General features: G+C 36.0%; 1 protein-coding gene across 2 annotated transcripts in view; it reads left to right on the forward strand.

The window, feature by feature from the left end:
• Nucleotides 1–24,684, forward strand: part of Kynu (kynureninase) — a 169,308-nt gene that overhangs the window by 52,275 nt on the left and 92,349 nt on the right. The window contains exons 1-2 of one of the 2 annotated variants that reach the window (XM_040294268.2): nt 7,083–7,281; nt 14,815–14,995. In XM_040294268.2, coding sequence (XP_040150202.1) covers nt 7,195–7,281; nt 14,815–14,995 — 268 coding nt within the window. In that variant the 5' untranslated portion in view covers nt 7,083–7,194. Of the gene's footprint in view, nt 1–7,082; nt 7,282–14,814; nt 14,996–24,684 lie in introns of those variants that run through there. The other variant, XM_013358843.3, reaches the window with a different exon arrangement.

Below are 24,684 nucleotides of genomic sequence, written 5' to 3' on the forward strand. Positions count from 1 at the left end.
GGATGCTGGAGTTAGGAGGTCCTAGAGACTTCTCCTGGGATTTCAAAAGAAGACATGGGAAGCCAGGCAAAGAGTAGCAAAGTTAGACTCCCTGCAGGCAGCCCCTGAAAGGGCAATGCATGAAGATGTGTGAAGAAGCCAAAGCTGCAGTGGAGACCCCAAGATTAAGAGATGCCAATAATGTGGAACATATTCTGAGGAAAGTTGCAGAAATAGAGCAGAAAAAGTCAAGAGAGAGGCAAGGTGAGCTGCAAGCAGCAAGGCCACAGAGGCAGAGCTACACAAACGGATTGGAGAGACCGTCATGAACAACTAGCTGTATTTTGGTCTTGCTTTGGTTGCATCTCTTTTTATATACCCCAATCTCTCCACTGTAGAATGGAAAACTATTCTATGCCGTAATATTTTGAATATAAGTAAATTGCCTTTGATTTTTACGGGGGCTCACACTGAGAAATTGCTTCAAGTCTCAGAGGAGACTTTGGACTTGGTTTTTGGACAGTGCAAAATGTCAAAACTATGGGATTATTGGGGATGGAGTAATTGAATATTGTATTGTGAAATGGGCATGAGCTTTTGGAGGATGGGGGCAGAATGGTATGGTTTGTATATGTGATGTCCCCCAAAAGCTCATGTGTGAGACAATACAAGAACATTCAGAGGAAAAATGATTAGGTTATGAAGCATGACTTAATCGGTGGATTAATCCCCTGATATGGATTAACAGACTGGTAACTGTATGCTGGTAGGGTAGGTCAATGGGGGACATACCTATGGAATAATATTTTGTTCCCAATGAGTAGAACACTCACTCTCTCTCTCTCTCTGTCTCTCTCTCTCTCTCTCTCTCTCTTCCTCCTATGACCACGTCCTAAGCTGCCTTCCTCTGCCATGCTCTTCCACCATGATGCTCTGTCTCACCTTGGACCAAGAGCAATGGAATCCACTGTCTGTGGACTGAGACATTAGAAATCATGAGATACTAAATAATTTTTCCTCCTTTAAACTTGTTTTTTTTTCCTGGTATTATGGGCATAGCAATCAAAACACTGACCCCCCCCCCAAAAAAATAGATAGATTGATACTATAAAATACATCTCTAAAAACATAAGGCATGAAGGGAGGAATTAGGATCATCACATCTAGACGCTCAGGAACACTGAAGTAAATTTTATTTTTGGTTCTGAGAATTGAAGAGAACCTACAACATTCATGAAGTTAAGAACCCTACTGATGCACAGGAAAGGGGACAGATCATTGAGCCACCCGAGAATAGGGAGATAGGAGTTATGAAGAACTGGCTTAGTTTAGCACACAATTTATAGATGAGCTGGATATGGTGGTGCATTCCTGTAATCCCAGTGACTCCAGAGGCTCAGGCAGGAGAATTGTAAGTTTAAAACCAGCACCTCAGCAAAAGCCAGGCACTAAACAACTCAATGAGACCCAGGCTCTAAATAAAATACAAAATAGGGCTGGGGATATGACTCAGTGGCTAAGTGCCCCTGAATTCAATTCTCAGAACCAAAAATAAAATTTACAGATGAAAAGAAAATATTTCCATCACTTAAACTTATATTACTTAGAATAAACAAATAACACAAATTTATAAACCACAGCTCTGACTACCTTTGATGTAGGATCCAACTAGTGATTATGAAATGTATTATATCCTGGGAAGCTATGGTCCTGCTCCCTCAGTGTGCTATGGTAGGAGGAATTAATGTTACAGTAAAATATTATGAAAAGAAAATACAAGAGATAAATTTCAGCTAATTGAAAAAGACAAGAGATTTGAAAAATTGATGATTAAAAAATATGTCAAGGGAAAGGGAGCATACGGGAGCTTTCTGTACTTCCTTCCCGATTTTGCTCTGAACCTAAAATTGCCCTAAAAATAGTTCATGCAAAAGTATACATTTTTAAAACTAAAAACAAGTTGAGGTTCAGAGAGTGTAATTCATTGGTAGAAAACTTGCCTATCAAAGCCCTGATTTTAATTATTAACACAAGAAAAGAAAAAGGAAAAGGAAGTTTTAAAAAATCAGTCCAAAGCCATGTAAAATAAAAAAAAAATATATGGTAAAGCAATGCAGCAAGTAGCTATAGTTTATAATTAATATATTCTGAATATTAACAAAATTGGCTCTGATGAAAATATGTCAGATGAAAGATGCCACACAATTTTGTAATTAAAAAAAAAAGTTTAAAGCTGCTTTTTCTGTTCAGATTCCTGTTCTTATTAAGCTTTGGGAGTAAGATTATAATAATCTCAGAAAGTAAAAAGAGATGGTTATTTTTTTGTATAGTGTAGAATAGTCTGAATGACATGGGAAGCTCCTAATCTTCAAGATTGAGCTAGTGATCACATGTTACTGAGCACACCTGTAATTTCCACTATTCAAGTGTCTGTAAAAAGTTGACCACAAGTTGGACCCCAGACTAGGCAACTTAGTGAGACCCTGTCTCAAAATAAAACAGGCTGTGCATATAGCTCAGTGATAGAGTACTTGCCTATTATTTGCAAGACTCTGTGTCCAATCCCCAATACTGCCAAAAAAAAAAAAATGAAAAAAAATGTAAGTAAAAACAGGGCATCTGTATTGTAATTCATTCTATGAAAAGAAACCTGCTGTATAAACTCTTATCTTCAAGTGGGAACATTTGCTGTTGTTTGTTCCCACTTGGCAAAGTGTCATCACTGTCAATAATTTGTTATGGAGTCAACAATGTCAACAAAACCTAAACTATTCTGTGTTTTCTGAGAGTTATAAGTAGGACTTGTACCTATCAACAGGATGTTAACAGTAACAATATCACTTTGAGCAAAACTGTTATTAAACACAGTAACAAATACTACTATTACAGAATAGTTAATTTGAAAGTAAACCCTTGATTTTTAGTGGAGGATTTTAAATCTGGATCATTATTTACTAAGTGATTCATGTTTTATATATTTAGATGGAATGACTCAGTAAAATATGGCTAGCAATGTTGAAAGCATTTGCCTATTTCAAAATTAATTTGGAAATTTTCTGTAGCTCTACCAGCTTACTATTTGAATACAAAGGGAAAAATGAGACTATTTTAATTCAACTAACTCCTCATGTAAAAAAAATCAGACATTTGGACAAATTGACACACAGACCCAGAACAGAAAGCTACTAAGTTTCCCCTGCTAACACACAAAGTAGGTGTTGCCTTAAATTCTACTTTATGATTTTAATAGTGATGGAGAAGTGAATGGTTATAGAAATTTTAGTTTCTAAATGAATTTTAATCTCCAATTAGCAAAATGCCATTGGCTTATAACGAGCCTTTGCATTTTCCTCTGAAAAACTGAAAACACTTCATGTAGAGTACAGGAAACTCATTGCATGTTATCTATAAATCTTTCTAGACAAGTTGCTACCATTAAGCTATATCCCCAGCCCTGTAAATTTCTTCTAATCATCAAAATACACACCTCACAAAAAAGAGAGAGAGAAAGAGAGAGAGAGAGAACAGATACTCTAAAGAGAGCTTAGTGATTTATTAGCATATTCATTTTCTGTGCTTTCACTGTTTTACAATAAGAAAGAGGGAGAAGAGAGGATAAAAGAGCTGGGAAAGAGTAGAGGAGATGGGAGGCGAGGGTAAGAGGATGTAGGAGAGAGAAAGTGAAGAAAACAGGGAGAAAATAAGAGGGGGGAGGAAAAGGGCAAGGGGGAGATTGGGAAAGAAGAGAAAAAGAAGAAGGATATGGAAGGAGAGAAAGGAGAAGGAAAGGGAATCAAGGGGAACAGAGAGGGAAAGAGAGGGAGAGGAGTAACATAAAGGGGAGGGGTGGGTAAAGGAAAGAGAAGGGGGGAGACTAATGGAGACTAATGGAACATTAGTGGAGACTAATGTTCCTGTGTTCTAGTCATGTATTTGGGCCTCCACATCTGTGTGTACCCACTCTGGATAGAAAACATTTGGAAAACAAATTGCTCCATGCTGTGGTACATGGAAACTCAACCCCAGCCTTGCAGCCGTGCAGGGAGACCCTGTGAAAGAAAGAAAGAGAGAGAGAGAGAGAAAGAGGAAGGGAGACTGTGGGGGGTGAGAAATAGACAGAGAGGAGGAGGAGGAGGAGGAAAAGGAGGAAGAAGAAGAGGAGGAGGAGGAGGAGGAGGAGGAGGAGGAGGGGGAGGGAGAAAGAACAAAGAGCTAGAGCTAGAGCTCAGTGGTAGAGAGCCACTAGGTTCACCCCAAGTACTGGAAAAAATGAAATTGGATTTATAGTGATATGGGGGGTTTTGTCATTATTCATTAACTAGTTATAGCATTTGCAGTGTACTAGGTGTTCTAAGTAAATCTAGAGATGAATTAAAATACATGGCAGGTTGAATACAGGTTATATGCAAAAACCATTCCATTTTACCTAAGGAACTTGAGTATCCAAGGGTTCTGTTATCCACCAGGGGTGATGGAACCAATTTTTCAGGGATTTGGAACAATGGCTGAATTTCCCCTCCCTATAGAGAAGATTCTGCGTTACTTGGCTTCAGAATAAAAATTACCTGACTGTGACCTCCTGACTTGACATTTGAGAAAGCTCTTATTACATCATCCTGGTTATGCCTAAGGGGAAGGGACTTGTTACCTTATACTTGTTATACCCAAGAGGAAGGGGAAATGAGTGCTTGAGGGTGCAGAGTTGGGTGGGGAGAGGAGAAAGGCACAGATGAAAGAAGAAGTAGCTGACCCCCTAGACCACTTCCTGCTGTAAATCACCAGGGAACTTCCCTCCACCTCCTGGAAGACAGAAGGAGAGTTCCAGTAGTGACACATTAAATTTTCCTTCTGAAAAGTACATCTCTTAAAAAGTTGTAATTTAAAAAAAAAAAAGAAGAAATAATGTAAAATGCCCTATATATTTGAGGTTGAGACTACAAATTTGTAACCATTCTCCAACTTGTCAACAAAGTTGAGATTTTTCTTTCAGTTTTAGTCACTAATTTCAATAATGGAATCTGGATTGGCCAGATGTGACCCTGCCTTATTCTCATCTCCATTTCAACCTGACTAGTTTTCCCACATTAGTTTTTATGTGGATTTCTAAACCTTAATAAAGTTAATGATTTAGGAATTGTCTCTTGAGAGAACAGAACTTTCCTTAATTCCCAGTCTTCAATTTAGATGGAAAGCACTAAATCTTTAATGAAAAAGTAGAGCAATTCTATAGGTGTTTATTTACCTTCACTCATAGTCAATCCATTTTGAGGATAAACTTACAGTCTGCCTCTCAGAGACATATCATGCTATTAGGAAACAGGTGGAAATAGACAGCTCTGAATTGGTACAACCTTACCATATATTCTTTTCTATCTCAAAGAAAAAAAAGAGAATAGAAGTTCACTCTGTTTTTTCTTTACTTCCACAGCTAGCCCTGTGATGAGCCTTATTTTCATCTCTTCCCTATGATGTGTGATCTTGGAATTCCTTTATATTTTTTAGAAATTTATGTTATCATAGAGATTTTGCCTACCCTTATATCTCTGGCATTGTGCTTTATGCCTAGTGCAAAGAATATGCTCGATACATTTTTTTATAAATGAAGTCAACAAAAAGAGAGGAATTTATAAAACAGATGAAACAGAAGTATAGATACTGCCATAGACTCCCATGCAGGCACTTTAAAAGCGGAAATGTTAAATGATAATTTTTAAGAAAGATGGAATGGTTTTTAATAGCATTACTAAAGGATTATAGAAAAAAATTGAAAGAAAGACCTTGATATATCAGTTTCTATCATTTGTTTATCTTTGTTACTCTTACAACTTGATATATGGTAAGAATAGGATTGATGAGATGGAATCAATCTTCTTTTTCACTGGACAATTACCTGTATTAAAATAATTTCACATGCTCCATCCACTCCCTTGGAGACAGATGGGTAGTACTTTTGATCTGTTACTTAAAAAAAAAAAAAAGATTGTCACTTATTGTCACAATATAATAGCTTCCCATGTGTTTATTACAACAATCCTATAAGGACAGTATTTTTATATTTAATTGGTGGACAGGAGATAGCCTTAACACCTGTTAAGTCAGTTTCCTAGGGTTATTCAGTGACCACTTGATAGAAATAATAAAATGAAATATTTTCCCTTGTAAGTTGTGGATACTCAACAAAGAATAGGTACAAATAAGCAATTTAATTACTCAGACCCCATCTTAATATTGAATCCTAAGTCTAAAATTTTCAATCTTTGCTGTTAATTTTTATATCTAAAAGGATATTTTGTAAAAGAAAGACCCAAGCTCAGGAATAAGCCTAAAAAGGTAATATAGCTATAACAATAGACAGTTCATAGGCTTACGGGAATAATTCACATTAATGAAGTTTCCAAGACTAGTTTTTATGTGGATCATCAAACCCTAATTCTTTTTTTCCGATTGTTGTGTAATCAATCTGTCTAGATTTATGTCCAAGCAGTTTTTGTTGTTGTGTTGTATTGTATGTGTGGTATTGGGGAATTAACTCAGGGGTGCTCTGTCACTGAGCTACATCTCCAGTCTTTTTCCTTTCTTTTATTCTTTCTCTCTTTCTTTTTCTTTCTTTCTTCTTCTTCTTTTTTTTTTTTTTTAATTGTGAATTCCCCTCCTGAGTTGTTGGGATTACAGGGGCATGCTGTAATGTTCCTGTCTAATGTAGGAGTTTTTTTAAACCCATATTGGACAACCAACTAGATAATGGAATTAAAAAAAAAATGTTTTAAACTTCTGACTAAAAGAATTTACCCAGTGAATGTCACAGACTGTCATGTAACTAAAAACTCACAATGTATGTAACTCTAGAATTCTACCTCAAAATCCAGGGAGAATGCCTCTAGAGTTGAGATTCCAGTCTAGAGAATTCCAGAGCCCAAAGCAAAAAAAAAAAAAAAAACGAGTTCAAGTTTTGGAATTTAGCTCCAGCACAAAATCATTAGCTCACACACTAAAGATCCAAAAAGCGAGGAAGTAAGTATTTGCAAGAGTCTAAAGATCACAAATGCCTCTGGGGGCAGTGGCTGGAGGGAGGAGCCCTCTGCGTCAGAGCAGCTTTTTGCTTAGATTTCTGTCAGTAACTAGAGATTGACAATCAGATTAGTTGGAGTGGGAGGAACTAAAAATCTAAATTCCCCACAGGGTGGAGTCTTAGCAGTTCTTTGAACTTCTCACCCTATGTTCTGGTCTATAAAGCTGCAAAAAATTCTTGAAAGGTTTCTTCAGGGGTCCTGGAAACTGAGGCCTCCGTGGAAATCCCATCTGGTAAGCACTTAGGCTGTGATGTGTACTCTGTACACAAATGTGTGCTCTGCTCGGGTGACTTTTCCAAATGAAAATTCTCTCTGCTAGAGTATTTGTTACGGTGCTTTAGAGGTTTCTCCTTCTCCTTCTTCAAATTATCTTCATGAACAATAATGGCATAACTTCTGTAAAAGACCCCTTTAAAAACAGATAAATCAAGAGATATTTAGCAATATAATGAAAAAGAATTGGTGTCAGTAGTACATGACAATTCATTTACTAAACTTGGTTACCTTTGACAAGTTAAGTAATTGAGTTGAAATGTTAAGATTAGATCAAAATCCAGATAAGGGAAAGATATCTTTAGATAAACTATAAATCTTCTATTTTCTGGTAACTCTAGTTGTCTCATGCTGTTATTAGTCATAGTAAATGTTTAGAGAAGTGAAACATCTATTCTTTGGGCGCAGTTTCTTCCCCTTTTATTTTGTGAAACATTTGCCTAGGAATGGAAAGTAGATACATTTTTCTCTGCTTTTATTTTGAGGAGGGTGGGGTATTATTTTGGTAGTGACACTGGAGCAAATGCATGTATGATTTTACTGTGAAGTTCAGGGAGCTGTTGGAATCCTAAAGGTGAACTGCAATGTCACTCATTTCCCACTGATACTCTCAAAGAAGTCTGCTCTGTCCACATATGCTCAATAAGTTTACTTTCTCAATGAAACGCTACACACTTTCTTGAGCATACACATGCTGTCTCGTTCTCTCTCTCTCACGCACGCATGCACATACGCACACATGTCCTCATGCACACAGTTGTCGAAAACCAGTCCTTGTCCCCAATGCCAATCCAATAATTAGGACATGGTTTTGAGAAAAAGGGAAAAGGTTTATTGCTTTGCCAGTAAAGGAGAAACACAGGGGATTCTTGTGCCAGAGGCTGTGATTTTGTAGGAATGGAAGGCTTCTAAAGAGGTGACTCAAAGGCTTCATTCCATGTGTTCTCCATTTGCAGTTGTAATTACCTTCTTAACTTGGAAGACAGTCATTTCTGAGATCTTCTGGTACCATCCCTGAAGTCTGGATGGATTACTTTGTTCCTCTGGTGGATGTGTACTCAGGGACAGATAACTCTGCTAAGGGAAGGAAAGAATAATAATCATGTTTCCCTGGAGATTGGGGGGTAGTTGGGTTAAGGAGGAGCAGGGAGAGAGGAAAAGAAAGAAACATATCTATTTAAAAAGTAAATTGCAGTGGTAGAGTTGCAAGGGTTATATTTGAAGCATAAAGAGGATCACCATTATAATATGTGTGATCATGTTATAAACTTTGAACTCAGAGTAGAATTCGCTTATGTCAGTAATGAAACGAAGCTCCACCATGTACAAATTAACTATTGATTACTCTAGTCATTTATTTAACTGTTGAACCTTAGCACAAGAGGTTAGTAGAACATTCTGCATTCTATTATTTCATACAATCAGCTGTTTTTGTTTGTTTGTTTGTTTGTTTTACACAATACCTTTTTTTTAATTTTATTTTTATGTGGTGCTGAGTATCAACTCCAGTGCCTCAAACATGCCAGGAAAGCACTCCACCACTGAGCTACAACCCCAGCCCCAATCAGCTTTTAAAAAGTTTCAGCTTTAAAGACTTAGCTATCATAATAAACTTGTGAAGACACAATTTACAAAATATCAAAGCTTAAATTGAGGGCAAAATGTCAATTTCCCACCTGAAAGTGTTGATATTTAAAAGTATCATAAAATTTTTTTTTACTTTTATTATAAATGTTCCTGTGATTTGATCCCAACCATGATCTCATAAAGTACAATTTAACTTTATCTTATATAACAGTAATACACCAAGAGGTTATGTGACATGCCTAAGACCACAATGTGTATGTGTCTACCTTCTTAATGAAATTAATGCTAAATATTGAAATAAAATTTGGAGGTTTTTGTTTTAAACTTTATTCTCTAAAGCAAATAAAATATTAAAGTGAATATTTAAGTAAAATATTTAAGTGAATAATTATTTCCTTGGAGTAAGGGCACTGTGTTATTTTGTGAAGATGACATTTAAGTCTGTTGGAGGCCGTGCATCATGATAGATTGGCTGAGGGTACACTCTTTCAGTGAAGAATGTCCTATCAAGTACATCTTCATATCCTAGTTTGACAAGCCCAGAAGTGGAACCAGCCACTTTGATTTTTGCCTGGCTGAAACAGGATTTGGAATAATTTTTTAAAAAGAGCACATAGATTCCTATATATTACATCATGCTTTGTAGACTGAGTGTAGGTCTGAAAAAAGAACACAAAGGTAAAAAAAAAAATGAATGAGCTAAAGAAATAATCAGCATTGAAAAAAATCAGCATCAAGATGCAAGGAAATACTAAATAAGAGGTTCAAGTCTCTGAGTAGGAACTCTCCATACATCTGCTATATGTCTTCCCAAGAGAAGATAGTTGACTCAGCCTTGTGGGCCCAGTTCAGTAACAAACACCAGGCTCTGTTATCCTTATACCCAACATTTATATTTCTACTGTCTTTTTTCCGGGGTTTGGTCTCCAAATGAGTGGATACGATTGGGACTCTTCATGACTTTAACCAGGATTAAATAAGATATAAATATAAAGAAGCTAATGAATATATATTAAATAAGGAAAATCAAATTGTACTCAGTGTGATGGTGGTAAACTAATCTTTATTTTATTTTATATAATCTTCATATTTATTTGAGTAAACTCACTTAAAATATAAAGTCACCTCCAAAGATCATGCAAAGAACAACTTTTCAAAGAAGGTCCCACATATAAGTCAAACTCTCTTGATTCTGAGTTTCACTGGAAATGTTTCTCTAATTATTAACCTTTGTGGTCAGAAGGGGAGACAGTTTAACTCTGGGAGTAGGCTGTCAGGCATGCCAAATAGTTCACCAAGATCTTTACTTTCTTCTCTTATCTGACTGTCATTTGGGGGCAGTTTCATTAACTAAAAGACACTGCTCAGCAGTGGGGTGGCCATAAAGACCAGTGAAATATGAGTCAGGCCCCAGGTAGAATATCCTTCAGTAGAGTCCATCAGCAACTCACTCAAGCTATTGTAGATAACAGTTTTACAGTAAGGAGACTCTTAGTAGTAAGGCAGAAAACCATCTCATGAAATGGTATAACTAGCCAAGCAGACAAACCAGGGCCTTTCACAGAGCTTGTTGCATGTAAGGATTCAGTGAGCTTCAAGATGGGATTGTCCTGTCATTTTGGGGGGGAGTCATAGCTATTCAATCTCCAGGCATTATGCACCTAAGTGATTTTACTTATAGGAATCATGTTTTCCTTGCTGCGACCATCAGTGGCTCTATTTTACTCTGACAAATGAGTAATTCGGAGCAATATTCTTTCTGGAACTTAGCATTTTATAGATTCTTCTCTGATTCTTCTAAATCCACACTCCTGTTTCTAACTGAATGAATGAATATATCTCACAGCTCAGATTCCTGAAAGAATTTGATTATATGCTCAGATAAACCGCATCATCACTGTTTGGTTAGAGGCTTCAGAGTAACTCACCCACAGACCACTGACTAGAGAGTACATAGTCTTTAGTGTGCCACGGGCCCAGCAGAGGTCTAATCAACTCTCACCAGGCAATTGATCATGTCAAGGGGTAAAGGCATAGCAATCTCTAATCAAAAGATAAATTTCTTCATCAGAAAACTATAGGTAGGGACCCTTTTAAAGTCAAGCTGTGGACATGAAAGCATGTTTCATTTTTCCCACCCACACATGCTCCTGAATAAATATAGAAACTGGCAGAATGTTTTGTTTATCATAAGAGGTGTGCTCATAAATGTTACAGATGTTTAGAGGAGGAAAGACTATTTTTAGCAGAGCTCTCATGAAAGGCCTCATGAAAAATGTAGCTTTGAGCTAGGGCTTTCAAAGGTGTCTAGAAATCTGAACACAGAAGTGGAAGCAGAAAACTATATGCAAATGAAATGGCATGAGAAATCCACAGAAATAGAACTTTTCATAGGAAGGACAAATAATAATTTAACAGGTATTGAAATCACCACAAACATCAACAAAAGAATCTTTGACTTTAGTGTAAAATCATGAATTGGAGCTTCAACTGATATCAAAAGCAGTTGTAAAAGAGGTAAAAACAGGAATGAGTGAAGTACCTTTATTGAGGAATAAAATGAATGGATCTTTAGGACTCTGTGAATAATGAGGAAGGAAAAGATCAAACAATTAGAAGAATCTATATTAGAGTACAGTGTTATGGCGAGATTGCCATAAATCAATGAGTCAGAACCATCTTTATTCACCTGCTGACAGGCCAAGGGGCTGCAAGTCTATACCCTTTGACACCCTCCAGGGGATGGAGTCCACCTTTTATACCATAAGTAAAGCATGTCAGTACATTAATCATAAGTGACTGTTGCTGTGAATCAAGACCATTAACAAATATTATGAAATCTAAAATCATAAGCAGAAAGGGAAATGGGTCAAAAGTACCCTAGTTGAGTACAAGTTAAGAATGGTTACTAACATCTAGACAAGTTCAAGAAGAGTTACTAGTATCTAGACCATCATTCTCTGACAGTGTGCATTGTCAAAAAAAAAAAATGGAAACCAAAAAGAGAACAATCTTACATTGTATAAGAATTCCATTTTATGTTGCCAAACATGCTATGCTAAGCAACTGTTGATGGGTACAGAGTTGGGGTGTTCCAATGGGAGAAGCATTTCTTACATGACATGCAATCTCAGGGTAAAATGGAGTCTTTTTAGCCATTGCCAATATAGCCTGGCTCATAACAAAGGAAGAATGTCCATTTTAATGGCATTGTACAATGATGAGATATGCAACTATTTTCTAACCCTGTATGTTGGGAATGGGAAGAGGGAAGGGAGTACAGCACAAAGATGATTAAATCATAGCTTTATCTCTGTATGAGTTTTGGTCTACAAGGATCTAGACTTTGGACTCCCAGGATGTAGATGCAATACCATGTGTAAGTTGAGAAATGCCACACATATCTTGTGATTAATATTCCACTAAGCTACAGGCTCATATACCTTGACTTTGCTACCTTGATGATCAATAACAATCTGACACTTAGTATGCCCTATGTAGAACTCTGATTTCCCTACTCAAAACTCTGATTTTCCTACTCAAAAATTTTCTTCCCCAGGTATGTCTTTTATCACATTTCACATATTTGCACAGATCCTAAAGCTAAAAATAAACCACTGTCCTGTCTTCATCAGAGAGAATCTGCCACACTCCTATCTACTTTTTCTACAAAATGTATCTTACAGTCACACTCTTCTATATGTCTTTCCCTTTTGATCAAATTTATCCACCATCCCTGGTACCCTAGACTTCTATAATAGCCTTAATTTATCTCTCTTTTTCAATTTTTATACTTCATCACAATGCAAAATGGTTTTTATCTAGTGTAAAATTATGTCATTTCACTTTGCTACCCAAAAGTTTCCAATATTATGCTAAGGATATAGGTCTGTGGTATAGCCATTGTTTCATATGTACAAGACCCTGTGTTCAATCCCATTACTGAGGAATAAAAACAAAAACAAATCACAACCAGAAACAATCTCTCCAGTGTTTTCTCATTCAATTTACAAAATATCCAAACTTATTTCCAGCCTTAAAAGTTCATCAAGATTCACTTCTCCCTCTACCTACTCTACATCATGGTCTACCTTCCCACCCTGTCCCCTGCTTCACTTACTATGCTGTTGGAATAGGCTAAGCCAATCTCTTCCCCATGACCTTTGCATTTGTCATCTTTTTTAGGTGCAGGTCTTCACATGGCTCGCTTCATAACATGATTCAGAAAGGCTCATGTATCTCTTCCTCAGAAAAAAAAAAACAAAAAAACATGGATTCTCTTACCAGTATAACTATCATTCCAAGGACTTTCTGCTCTGAGTTTTTTATAGAACTTGAAACATAAAATTGCATTGCTCACTTTTCTTTTCTATCACAAAAAGTAAACTGTGCAGGAGTTTGCAATTATATACTATCTTAACACTGTTGTTCTACCAGTGCAGGGATCACATTGGTAGGGGCTCAATAAATATTCATTGCAAGAATTTAAATGAAGGCATGTATGAAGTCAGCTGAACTATACTATGTAAATAAAGTTGGTCTGAGGATTTTTTTTCTCTACTAACACATGCCTTGTTCAACATCCAAAAATATATACTAAAATTGGGGGGAAATATAAATGAATACACAAGCAAAGAAACTTTAGTGAAGTTTAAAAATATGTGAATAATAATATATGAATTTAGCCTCTTCAGAAAGATTAAGTATTCTTTCCCAAATGGTGGGAAACGTTAAATGATGATGGAACAGAAGAAAATGTAGTTTCAAGAAATACCTTAGGGTCCCGTTTGTTCTAAGATGGTACTTATGATGTTGGAAAGGAATAAATTTCTCCTCCTTATCAGTAGGTGTGTGGATATCTTTGATATGCATATGGCAAAAATACTAACATTTAAAGTAAAATTACTTTTTTATCAATATCATTTTAATTCACAGTAAAAATTTATTGTTTCAATATTTCTATAGTTTTAAAACTGTGGTTCAAAAACCAGTGGGATTGAGATAGCAGAACTGATAGGAAGAATGACAAGCTAGGTGGGGCACTTTTTATCTACACAAAGGCATTTTTAAAAAAAATACAATATTTTTATTGATTTTTTAAAAAATAAATGACAGTGGAATGCATTACAATTCTTATTACACATATACAGCACAAGTTTTCATATCTCTGGTTGTATATAAAGTATGTTGACACCAATTCACGTCTTCATACATGCACTTTGGATAATGATGTCTATCACATTCCACCATCCTTGCTAACCCCCTGCCCCCTCCCTTTCCTGCCCACCCCTCTGCCCTATCTAGAGTTTCTCTATTCCTCCCATGCTCCCACTCCCTACCCCACTATGAGTCAGCCTCAGTGAAGTTAGCCAATTCCCCCGAAACAATAGCTGAATGTTTTCTCTGACAAAGGAATTTTAACTGTCAATTCCTAGTAATATATCTTAAGGTAATGGGATGAAATTATAAACATTTAGATAGCATTTCCAGACAATAAAAATGTTAAAAAGCCAGGCATAGTGGTTCATGTCTGTAATCCTATCTTCTGGGAAGGGTAAGGAGAGAGGATGGCAAGTTTGAGGTCAGCCTGAACAGCAGAGCCCACCAGGTTAAAGAAGGAAGAAAAGAAAGAAGGAGCTTACTTTTATTGAAAACTTATTCTGTCCTAAACACTGTTATTAATTTGGTCCTTTCAACATCCTAACTTACTAATATTTTCTTTATTTTATATATGAGAAAAATTCAGGCATGTGGTTTACTGGTTGGTTGATTAATTATATTAAATTATATTACTTCTGTCATTAAGAAATGGGAAGGTTGGTCTTAAAATATATAGTTTCTAAAGAACTAATTTTCTGCAGAAAAATGATGGCAGCTAGATTGTTTTACTATCTCTTTCTTTTAGAGAACAGCTGTGATGGAGCCTTCACCTCTTGAGCTGCCATCTGACACGGTGCAACGCATCGCAGCTGAGCTCAGATGTCACCCAACAGATGAACAGGTGGCTCTACGCCTAGATGAGGAAGATACACTGAAGCATTTCAGGGAGTGTTTTTATATTCCCAAAATGCAGGATCTGCCTCCAAGTAAGAATACTGGGAAAGTTTTTTTTTTTAAATCAATTTATTAATTAATTTACTTTTGCTATGTGTTTATCATAAATCTTTGAAAATCATTGTCCTACAATAACAGAGTTATTACAATTGCACCTGAAAAATATCAGGCCACTGTTGGTGCTAAATCAACCTGTCCACCTACCTTAGCCTAATATTCTTTCTGTTTCCTATAGTCCTCTGAATAAAATATTTACAGGTGCTTATACTGTCATTTACTTCTCTGAACAATACAGTGACTGATTGAAAATTATATGCAGAGGCACTTATTATTCTCCAAGCACTTAGAGCTCAAAGCAATTCTTTGCAACACAATATTAAAATATCTTTTATTTTGTGACACCTAATTGATGATAGCATGATGTTTATCCTAAAGGGAATTTTTTGGTGTGTGACCTGAGTACATTAGAAGGGATGTTATGTAAATAGCCATATTTGCATACTTTAAGTAAAGATGGTGAGTGTAAATCTTACAAAAAAAAAGAAAGAGAAAAAATAAAAGAAAAAAATTAATGCCTAAGAAATACATTCTGCATTTCTGAACACAATACAGTAAACTGACTATTAGCGGGTTTGGGTTTGAAACATGGGTACCACAGTTTTAAAATGTGAAAAAAAAAATGTTGTATTTAGCTATACTCTGTTTTACATCTATGAAAAAGGCTACAAGATCAAGTGGAATTATTTCACCATGATCAGCCTTATATGTGTTATAACTGTCTGATTTCTATTTTTCCTCAGGTTAAACAAAGTAGGTATAATTTGGGGTATTTAGAACCAAGATCATCAGCTAATATTATTAGGATAAGAATGGGCCATATAGCTCTCTCATTTGATTCATATGTTATAAAACACACAAGGATACACTCTCCTGGAATATGCACCTACAGCCATTCATTTTTGATGATTATTCCATGTACCCCCCCAAAATCTGGAAAGATTAGAGATCAAATTCAGTATCCTATTTAAATCTATTTAATATTAATTAAGGGAGACATTGGTACAAATGCCAGCTATAAGAATCAAATAAGATAAGGATATAAGTGAAATGATCTGAGACAACAAAGAAAAAAAATATTCTAGGTCAATCTACAATTTAGAATTGAAAGAGCATTTTTATTTGAATACTCCCCCTCTCTCTTTTCCTATAAAAGGGATTAGTGAACCCAAGGGCACTTAACCACTGAGTCACATCCACATCCCATTTTTGTGTTGTTTTTAGAGAAAGGGTCTCCTTAAGTTGCTTAGTGCTTTGCTAAATTGCTGAGGCTGGATTTTAACTGCCAACCCTCCTGCCTCAGCCTCCAGAGCCACTGGAATTCCAGCTGCTCAAGAAGCTATGGCAAGAGGAACACAATTTCGAAGCCAACCTGGGTAATTTAGCAAGCTCTAATCTCAAAAAAAAAAAAAAAAAACATAAATAAAATAAAATTTTTAAAGAACTAGGGATGTAGTTCAGTGGTAGTATCACTTACCTAGCATGTCAAGGGTTCAATCACCAGTCCCACAAAAATCAATAAACAAATAGAAACAGCATTGCACATCACTAATTATTAGGGAAATGCTAATCAAAACCACATTGAGATATCATCTCAAACTCACTCTGAGGACTAGTACAAAAATAAAAATTAGAAAAAAAAGAAAAGAACAACTATTGACTAGGATGTGTAGAAACTGAAACTCTTTAGTATTATTGGTTATCATGTAAAATAATGCAACTATTATAGAAAACATTGTGTCCTTTAAAATTTTTAAATAGAAGCCAGGCATGGTGGCACAGGCCTGTAATCTCAGTGACTCTGGAGGCTGAGGCAAGAGAATCACAAGTTCAAATTCTGCCTCAGCAAGTCACTAAGCAACTGAGGCATCCTGTCTCAAAATAAAAAATAAAAGGGATTGGGGATGTAGCTCAGTGGTAAAGCACTGCTGGTTTCAATCCCAGTAACCAAAATAATAATGATAATAATAATAAGAAGAAGAAGAAGAAGAAGAAGAAAAAGAGAAAGAAAGAAAGAAAGAAAGAAAGAAAGAAAGAAAGAAAGAAAGAAAGAAAGAAAGAAAGAAAGAAAGAAAGAAAGAAAGAAAGAAAGAAAGATTTACCAATGATCAAGCAAGCAGTTTTACTTCTGGGTATATATTCAAATGAATTGCAAGTGTCCCAAAAGACATTTGTACACCCATGTTTATAGCAAATGGACACCCATATTCAAGGTCCAGTAATTGATGAATACATAAAAATGTGGTATATGCATAGAATGAAGTATTTATTACTCAGTTCTTAAAAAGAAGGAAATTTTGACCTGTTATAGCATGTATTTATTTTGAGGCTGTTAGACTAAGTGAAATAAGCCAGTCACCAGAAAGCCAAATAGCGTATGGTTACATTTATATAAAGTGTAGAATAGTCAAATTGATGTAAAAAGAAAGTAGACTGGTGGTTTCAAGAGGTTGGGGAAGGGAGAAATGGGGAGTTATTTAATGGGCATAGAGTTTCAGTTTTGCAAACTGTAACAGTTCTGGAGACGGGCTATACAGCAATATAAATGTACTTACCTTAGAACTCTATACTGAAAAATAATTAAGAAAGTAAATTTTATACTAGGTGCATTTGAGTACATTTTTATATATTTTTAAAATTTTAATTAAAAAAAGTATTATACATGTAATTACTACCATTATACTTAAGAGTTGACTCCAGTATCCTGACTAGAGGTGTAACATTTGTTTTGGTTAGTGGTCACTGAAATTAGCTTCGAGGAATTATACATTGGATATGTCATTGCTGGTTCTTAAGAAGAAAAAGATGAATTTATTCAATAAAAATTTTAAATAATTGTTTAAAAACAATTTCAAATGGTACAAAAATTTCCTTGCATAGTCCTCTGATGAGCAGCATAAACATCAAAAAGGATCTTATTAGAAGTGCAGTTCTTGGATCCTGCCCCAGAATCACTGAACAGATATTCAGGGTCAGGCCCAGCCATCTGTTCTAGATAAATTCGGATGGTAGCATAGATTTGGATGAGTTAACCTCCACACACTATTCTCACTCACTCTAGTTACTTCTTCCATTCAACCATACTATTAATCTTTGACACATTTTTCTCAGAACAGCTCGGTGAACTAAAGAGCAAAATTTTAACATAGTTGAGTTCATATCCAGAATAAGGAGATAGATAATAAAGGTACTTAATATGTGTTCCTCTATGTGGTGATGCTGTAAGTGCTATAGGTTGTGAGTATAAGCATGTTATTTTGCTCATGCTACCATGGGAAAGAAACACTGATAGGATGGCATCTGAGTGGGGTGGAAACAAGGGACAAAAAGTAAGCCCTGTGGGGACACAGAAGCAGAGTCTGGCGGTGGCTCCAGTTTGTACTGTGCAAACACAAGAGTCCAAGCTCAGGAGCAAATTATATTGGTTTCCCTCCTTTTTCAATTTATCTATTTTGAACAAGATGAAATTTCATTAAAAAATTAATGTTTCCTATCTTGTTCAAACCTTTGAAGGTGATCTAACTAAGATATGATTTTTGCCAGCTTTTCTGCTGCTGGGAATAAAAGACCAAACTAACACAATTGTAAAGGAGGAAAAGTTTATTTGAGGGCTTATAATTTAGGAGGTCTTAGTTCATAGAAGACTGGCTTCATTCTATGGGGCTCAAATCAAGGTGAAAGAGTGTGGTGGAGGGAAGCAGCTCACAAAATGATCAGAAAGCAGGGGGAGAGAGACTCCACTCTCCAGATATGAAACATATGCCCCATAGACATGCTCCCCCATAGCCTACTTCTTCTAGCCACTTAGTTAATCCCAGGAGGATTAACTCACTGATTAGGTTAATATTATAACCCAATAATTTCTTCTCCAAACCTTCTTGCATTGTTTCATGTGTGAGTAAGCTTTTGGGGAGAGACCTTACATCCAAATCATAACAGATTAGAATCTCAAATTATTTTAAGCAACTAACAGTACACCAAATATTGTTCTATAGCAACCCTGAACAATGAGAAACAAAGAAATTAACAGGTTTGGGGAAAAAAATAAAAGGAACATGAAGTCCAATATTGCACTTTTTACAATTTTAAGGAAAGAGTACAGGCATAGTCTTTGGCTTTCTGATATTTTGCCATTAGATATAATGTGTGCTCTGGATTTCCAATAGAAAACTTATCAAAATAATTAAGTTTTCTTCTACTGTTAGAACGTTTCTGAGATGGTATTATGAAAAGGGTCAAAAATATTTTCACTTAACTGGTAATGCAGTGATCTTCAGCATTGTTCTGAAAATCATACACATAGCCAAGAGACAGAAAGAAAAGGGTAGGGAAGCATGGGAGTGGGAAGAGAAGAAGGCAGTGAGTAAGAGAAATGTAAGGCCTATATTTTGGAAGGAACCTGAGTTTTTTGAAATTGTACATATTTCTTCTTTAAACATCATTATTCCTAAATCTCTGAAAGCATACTGGATAGCCCTTTAAGGTATATTGTTTTTGCAAAGGCACATAACAGAACCTTTCTTTTCAGTACTGAGGCTCAAACCTTGGGCCTCTTGCATGCATGCAAGGCAAGCACTCCACTGAGCCACACCCGCAACCCATAAGTGAACTGCCCAGGTGTGCTAATTTAATGACCTTTAGTCCCTTCTAAAAATCTTAGATAATCAAAAATTCCTCCTTCTTTGTTTGCATTTACAGTTCTTAGATCAGTGTTGGACAATTTTTCATAAACTTCTTAGCCAATTTGCTTTTATTTATGTCTTACTTTCCTCTTACTGTATTAAATCTAGCCTTTCTACATATTTTTGCTCTAACTCTGTTTTTATTTTTTTTAAGCTTTAAGAATAGAAACTCTTTCTCTCATTTTTCTGAGGGATTTTAAGTTAAAATATCCAGTCCTCATAACTGGTCATTAGAACCAGAAATAGTTTCCAAATATTGTTATTACTGGTCTGAATCTTTTCACTCAAACCTATTACTTTTTAAAAATGACTTTATTGAGATATAATGTACACTCCATAAATTCCTCTTATTTTTAAGTATACAATTCAATAATTTTTAATAAGTGTATATGGTTGTTCAACCATCATAATCTAAGTTTAGAACATTTCTTCATTTTCCCTTTCCCAACCCAGAACCAGGCCTCTGGTAATCTACTGAACCTTTTATGATTTTGCTGCATATAGATCATTAATTCAAAAACTTGTCCTTATCTATAAACTGTGTGTGGAGATTTTTTAAACTGTTCTATCACTGTTTCTTTCATAGTCAAGTGTTCCCTTTCTTCAGTCTTACCACATATCCCTGAGATCAGTAAATCAACAACCAACTTCAGTAAGTTAAATAATTATCAGTGTAAAACCCCCTAAGCCAGTTTCACTTTAACTTTGCATATATAAGCATCTGGCCTGAGATCAAAGTGGCATAGCAAAGCGCTTAGGCTTGAGCTTGTCTCCAGAGGTTCCATAAAGTAGTAGACCCTCTTCAGTTCAACTCTTTCTGGGCTTAGAAAATTGTGACAGATATGAGCTATCAATGCACAAAATAGGGTAAAGTATGCCTTTCTCTATAAACTAGAACCCTTTCTTTAAAAATAGTTAACACAATATTAAATAAAACAGCTTTATCCAGCTATAAAAGGACATATTTTTATGACTATGTGATTTGAATCACATTGATTTTATTTAGATTCTGTAAGAACAATTCAGAATATTTCTATAGTTAGAAGTTTAAATTTGTAGACATTTTAAACTGCTTCTGTCTCTTGAATTTTTTGTCCCCTCAGTACTGTTACTGGGGATTGAATCTAAGAGAGCTTTACCACTGAGCCAATAATATTATTATATTATTATATATTATATAATAGTAATTATTTATTATTATTATTATTATTATTATTTTGAGGCAGTATCTCCCTAAGTTTTTAAGGGTCTTGCTAAGTTACTGAGGTTAGCCTCAAACCTGTGATTTTCCTGTATCAGCCTTCTCAGTGACTGGGATTACAGATGAGTGCCACTGCACCTGACTTGCTTTTGGATTCATTTGGGTGGATTTATTTTTAATTTAGTCTTGATAAACTATCTGCTTCTAAGTGTAGAGTTGTTTTATAACCCTATGTATGAGTGAAAGTCTCCTAGGAAGACCCTAGGGAGGAGGTACCAGAGAGGTCACTGCTCAGAGGGAAAAGAATTTGCAAAGACACAAGAGAGTGAAGTTGTTTTGGTCACTAAGTTTTGCATTCCCAAAAGTATGCCATGTAAGTAAAAGGATGTGGGTAAATTGTACCTAGTAGGGTGTATAATAGGATAGGTAGCAAATAAGTGGAAAGTAGTAATAGGAAACAAGGATGAAGAAGTAAATGTAATGGAGGAGAAGAAAAAGAATCAAGAAAAATTGGAAATACTTATTAAATAACCCTTAATATGATTTCATATTAAGAGAAGGAGAATGACCCAAGCTCCCTGGTGAATATTCACTGGTTGTATTTGGCTTGCCTTGGGGAACTCCTCATCTAAGGAGAACCTAGAGTTGCTTTTCATTTTTGTTGTTCTGCAATCTGTGGATTCGAGTTCTGAGTCCAGGAAGGTAGCAGCTATGTCTCAAATCGCATAGTATGCATGCAGGGACAAAGAAGGAAAGTGAGCATGCATGTGTGTGTGTGTGTGTGTGTGTGTGTGTGTGTGTGTGTGGTGCGCACGCGTGCGTGTGCTCTCCTCTAAGGAAGGTCTTAGATGCTATCTCCTAATATGTCTACCCATATCCTATGGCCCAGTGTTTGGTCATGACCCCACCTATCTGCAAAAAAGGCTGAGTGTAAACCATCATTTGGGTTCTTGATAGTCTTACACAAAGCAAATACTTCTATTCCTATAAGGGAAAGACAGAACGGAACTTAGGCATGGCTAGTAGTTGGGTTTAGTTTAAAGACACAAATGTGGGAATCATTAGCATTTAGAGTTGAAAATCAGAGTGTGGATGATGTGATCTAGGCATCTTGCCCACTCTTAGAAGTTGGTGGTAACCAAATTTTAAAAAGTGGCAAAGGTGAATTCTAGAAAGAGTTGGACATATAGAACAAGGAAATATAGTGCTCTAAAACCAAGTACAGAGGGACAAAGAAATGGGAAAGCATACCAGCATCAGCATCAGCTGTCACAGAGCCTATATGTTAAGCCTTTCATTTTAGCAGTTAGGAAATTTTTTATTATTTTTCTTTTTCTATCTGTACACTACAATCATACATAATAGTGGGATTAATTGTTACCTATTCACACATACAGGCTCATAATTTGGTCAATTTCACCCCTTAGTACCTCCCCTTCATCCTCTCTATCCCTCCCTTGTCCCCTTACACTACTGTACTGTCCTCCTTTCTATTTTCATCATATTTTTCCTGCTTTTTCCCCCTTTTTCTCTCTAGCTTCCACATATGAGAGAAAACAGATAATAACTCTTGAAGTTCTGAGTCTTGCTTATATCACTGAATATAATGCTCTCATATTCCATCCATTTTTCTGAAAATGATATAATTAACTTCTTCTTCATGGCTGAATAAAATTCCACTATATATATGTACCACATTCTCTTTCTCCATTCATCTATTGGTGAATACCTAGGTCAGTTCCATAACTTGGTACTGTGAATTGTGCTCCTATAAATATGGATATGCAGATATCATTATAAAACTCTGTCTTTAAGTATTCAGGATAAATACTAAGGAGTATAACTGGATCACGTGGCAATTCTACTTCTGACCTTCTGAGGAAACCCCATACTGATTTCCACAATGATCTCACTAATTTGCATTCATACTAACAGTATATTAAGTGTCCATTTTCCTGCATCTTCAGTAGCATTTATTATTATTTGTATTCTTAATGACCGCCATTCTGACAAGAGTGAGACAAATCTCAGTGTAGTTGTGATTGCATTTCCCTAATCTCTAAAGATGTTGAACAATTTTTTCGTACTTTATGTCACTTGTATTTTTTCTTTTGAGAAGTGTCTGTTCAATTCATTTATTGATTGGGTTGTTTATTCTGGTGTTAAGCTTTTTGAATTCTTTATACATTCTGTATATTAATCTTCTGTTGACAGAGTAGCTGGCAAGCATTCTTTCCCATGTGGTAGGCTCTCTTTTCATGCTTTTGGAAAGGTATTGTTCTAAAACCAAGTACAGAGAAAATTCAAAGAATGTCAGCATCAATATCAGCTATCAGAAAACTTGTATGGGGATCCTCTAATTTTAGCAATTAGGGGAGTATTGGTGTTGTTGTTGGTGGTGTTTTTTGTTTGTTTTGTTTTGTTTTTGTTTTTGTTTTTGTTTTTGTTTTTTCTATATGGTACTAGAGATTAAATCCAGGGCTTCATGCACACTGGGCTATCACTCCATCACTGAGCTCCATCCTGAGCCAAAGGAGAGCTTATTTAGTGAGCTTAACTTAGCTTTATTGGAATAACAGGAAGGGAAATTATATTTTTCTAGATGTAATTAAAAGAGTTAAATGTTAGAAACTGGGTTTTTAGAGTGTTCTTTCAAGAACCCTTGCTTTAAAAGGAAGAAAACTATGACAAAACAAAATGTATGGATGTATTCAAGGAAAATAGGGGCTTGATTATGGTTGTGCATTGAAAAATGGAGGGAGAGACAAATAGACTGTTATGATTTAGATACAGTATCTCTCAAAAGCTTATGTGTGACATAATGCAAGAAGGTTTGGAGGAGAAATAACGGAATCATAGCCTTAACCCAAGAAATTAATTAATCCCTAATTGGATTAACTGAGTGGTAACTGAAGGCAGGTGGGTTGTCGCTGGAGGAAGTGATTAATTGGGGGCATGGTTATAGGGTATATATTTTTAATCTGGAGAGTGGAATATGTGTCTGCTTCCTGATCACCAGGTGAGCTGCTTCTCTCTGCCACATACTCTTGCATGATGTTCAGCCTCACCTTGAGCCCTAAGAAATGGAGCCTGATGTCCATTGACTGAGACCTCTGAAACCAAGAGCCTCCAATAAACTTTCTCTCTTCTATAATTGTGCTGGTAGGATCTTTTAGTTACAGCAGTGAGAAAGATGACTAAATCACAAACACTCAGACAGAGAGATGCTTTTCAGCCAAGCAGGATCTATACTGGATCTGTTGTCCACCCCAATGTTTTCAGCTCAAGGAACTAAAGAACCTAAGGTAATGCAAATTCCTGAAGACAATCTTTGTTCTCAAAGGATGTTTTGACCTTGATGGTCAAGACAACATGATTCAGATTGAAATTTCAGGAAGAAATCTAAGGAATTCACCCAACTATTGCATCCTTCTGGCAATTTTGCCACGAGAACTCAATTGCAGAATGAAAAACTGGGACCCAGTATTCTTTTGTCTTTGCCTAGGGAAGGTCTGGTCTTACCTATCATTTTCTAAGTGGACTTCATTTTCAAGCACGTGGAGAATTCCTGTTTACATCCTGTTTAAATTTAAATGTAAAATACATCCTTTCATCAAAAAGGATTTTGAAAGGAAAGTGACCACAACACTCGGAGCAACCAAGAGATCTTTATTGCAGCAGTGCAACAAAGGAGAAAAGAAAGAGAGAGAGAGAGAGAGAGAGAGAGAGAGAGAGAGAGAGAGAGAGAGAGAGAGAGAGAGAGAGGGAGAGAGAGAGAGAA

This window comes from Ictidomys tridecemlineatus, chromosome 7 (assembly GCF_052094955.1).
Source record: "Ictidomys tridecemlineatus isolate mIctTri1 chromosome 7, mIctTri1.hap1, whole genome shotgun sequence".
NCBI classification, from domain to species: domain Eukaryota; kingdom Metazoa; phylum Chordata; class Mammalia; order Rodentia; family Sciuridae; genus Ictidomys; species Ictidomys tridecemlineatus.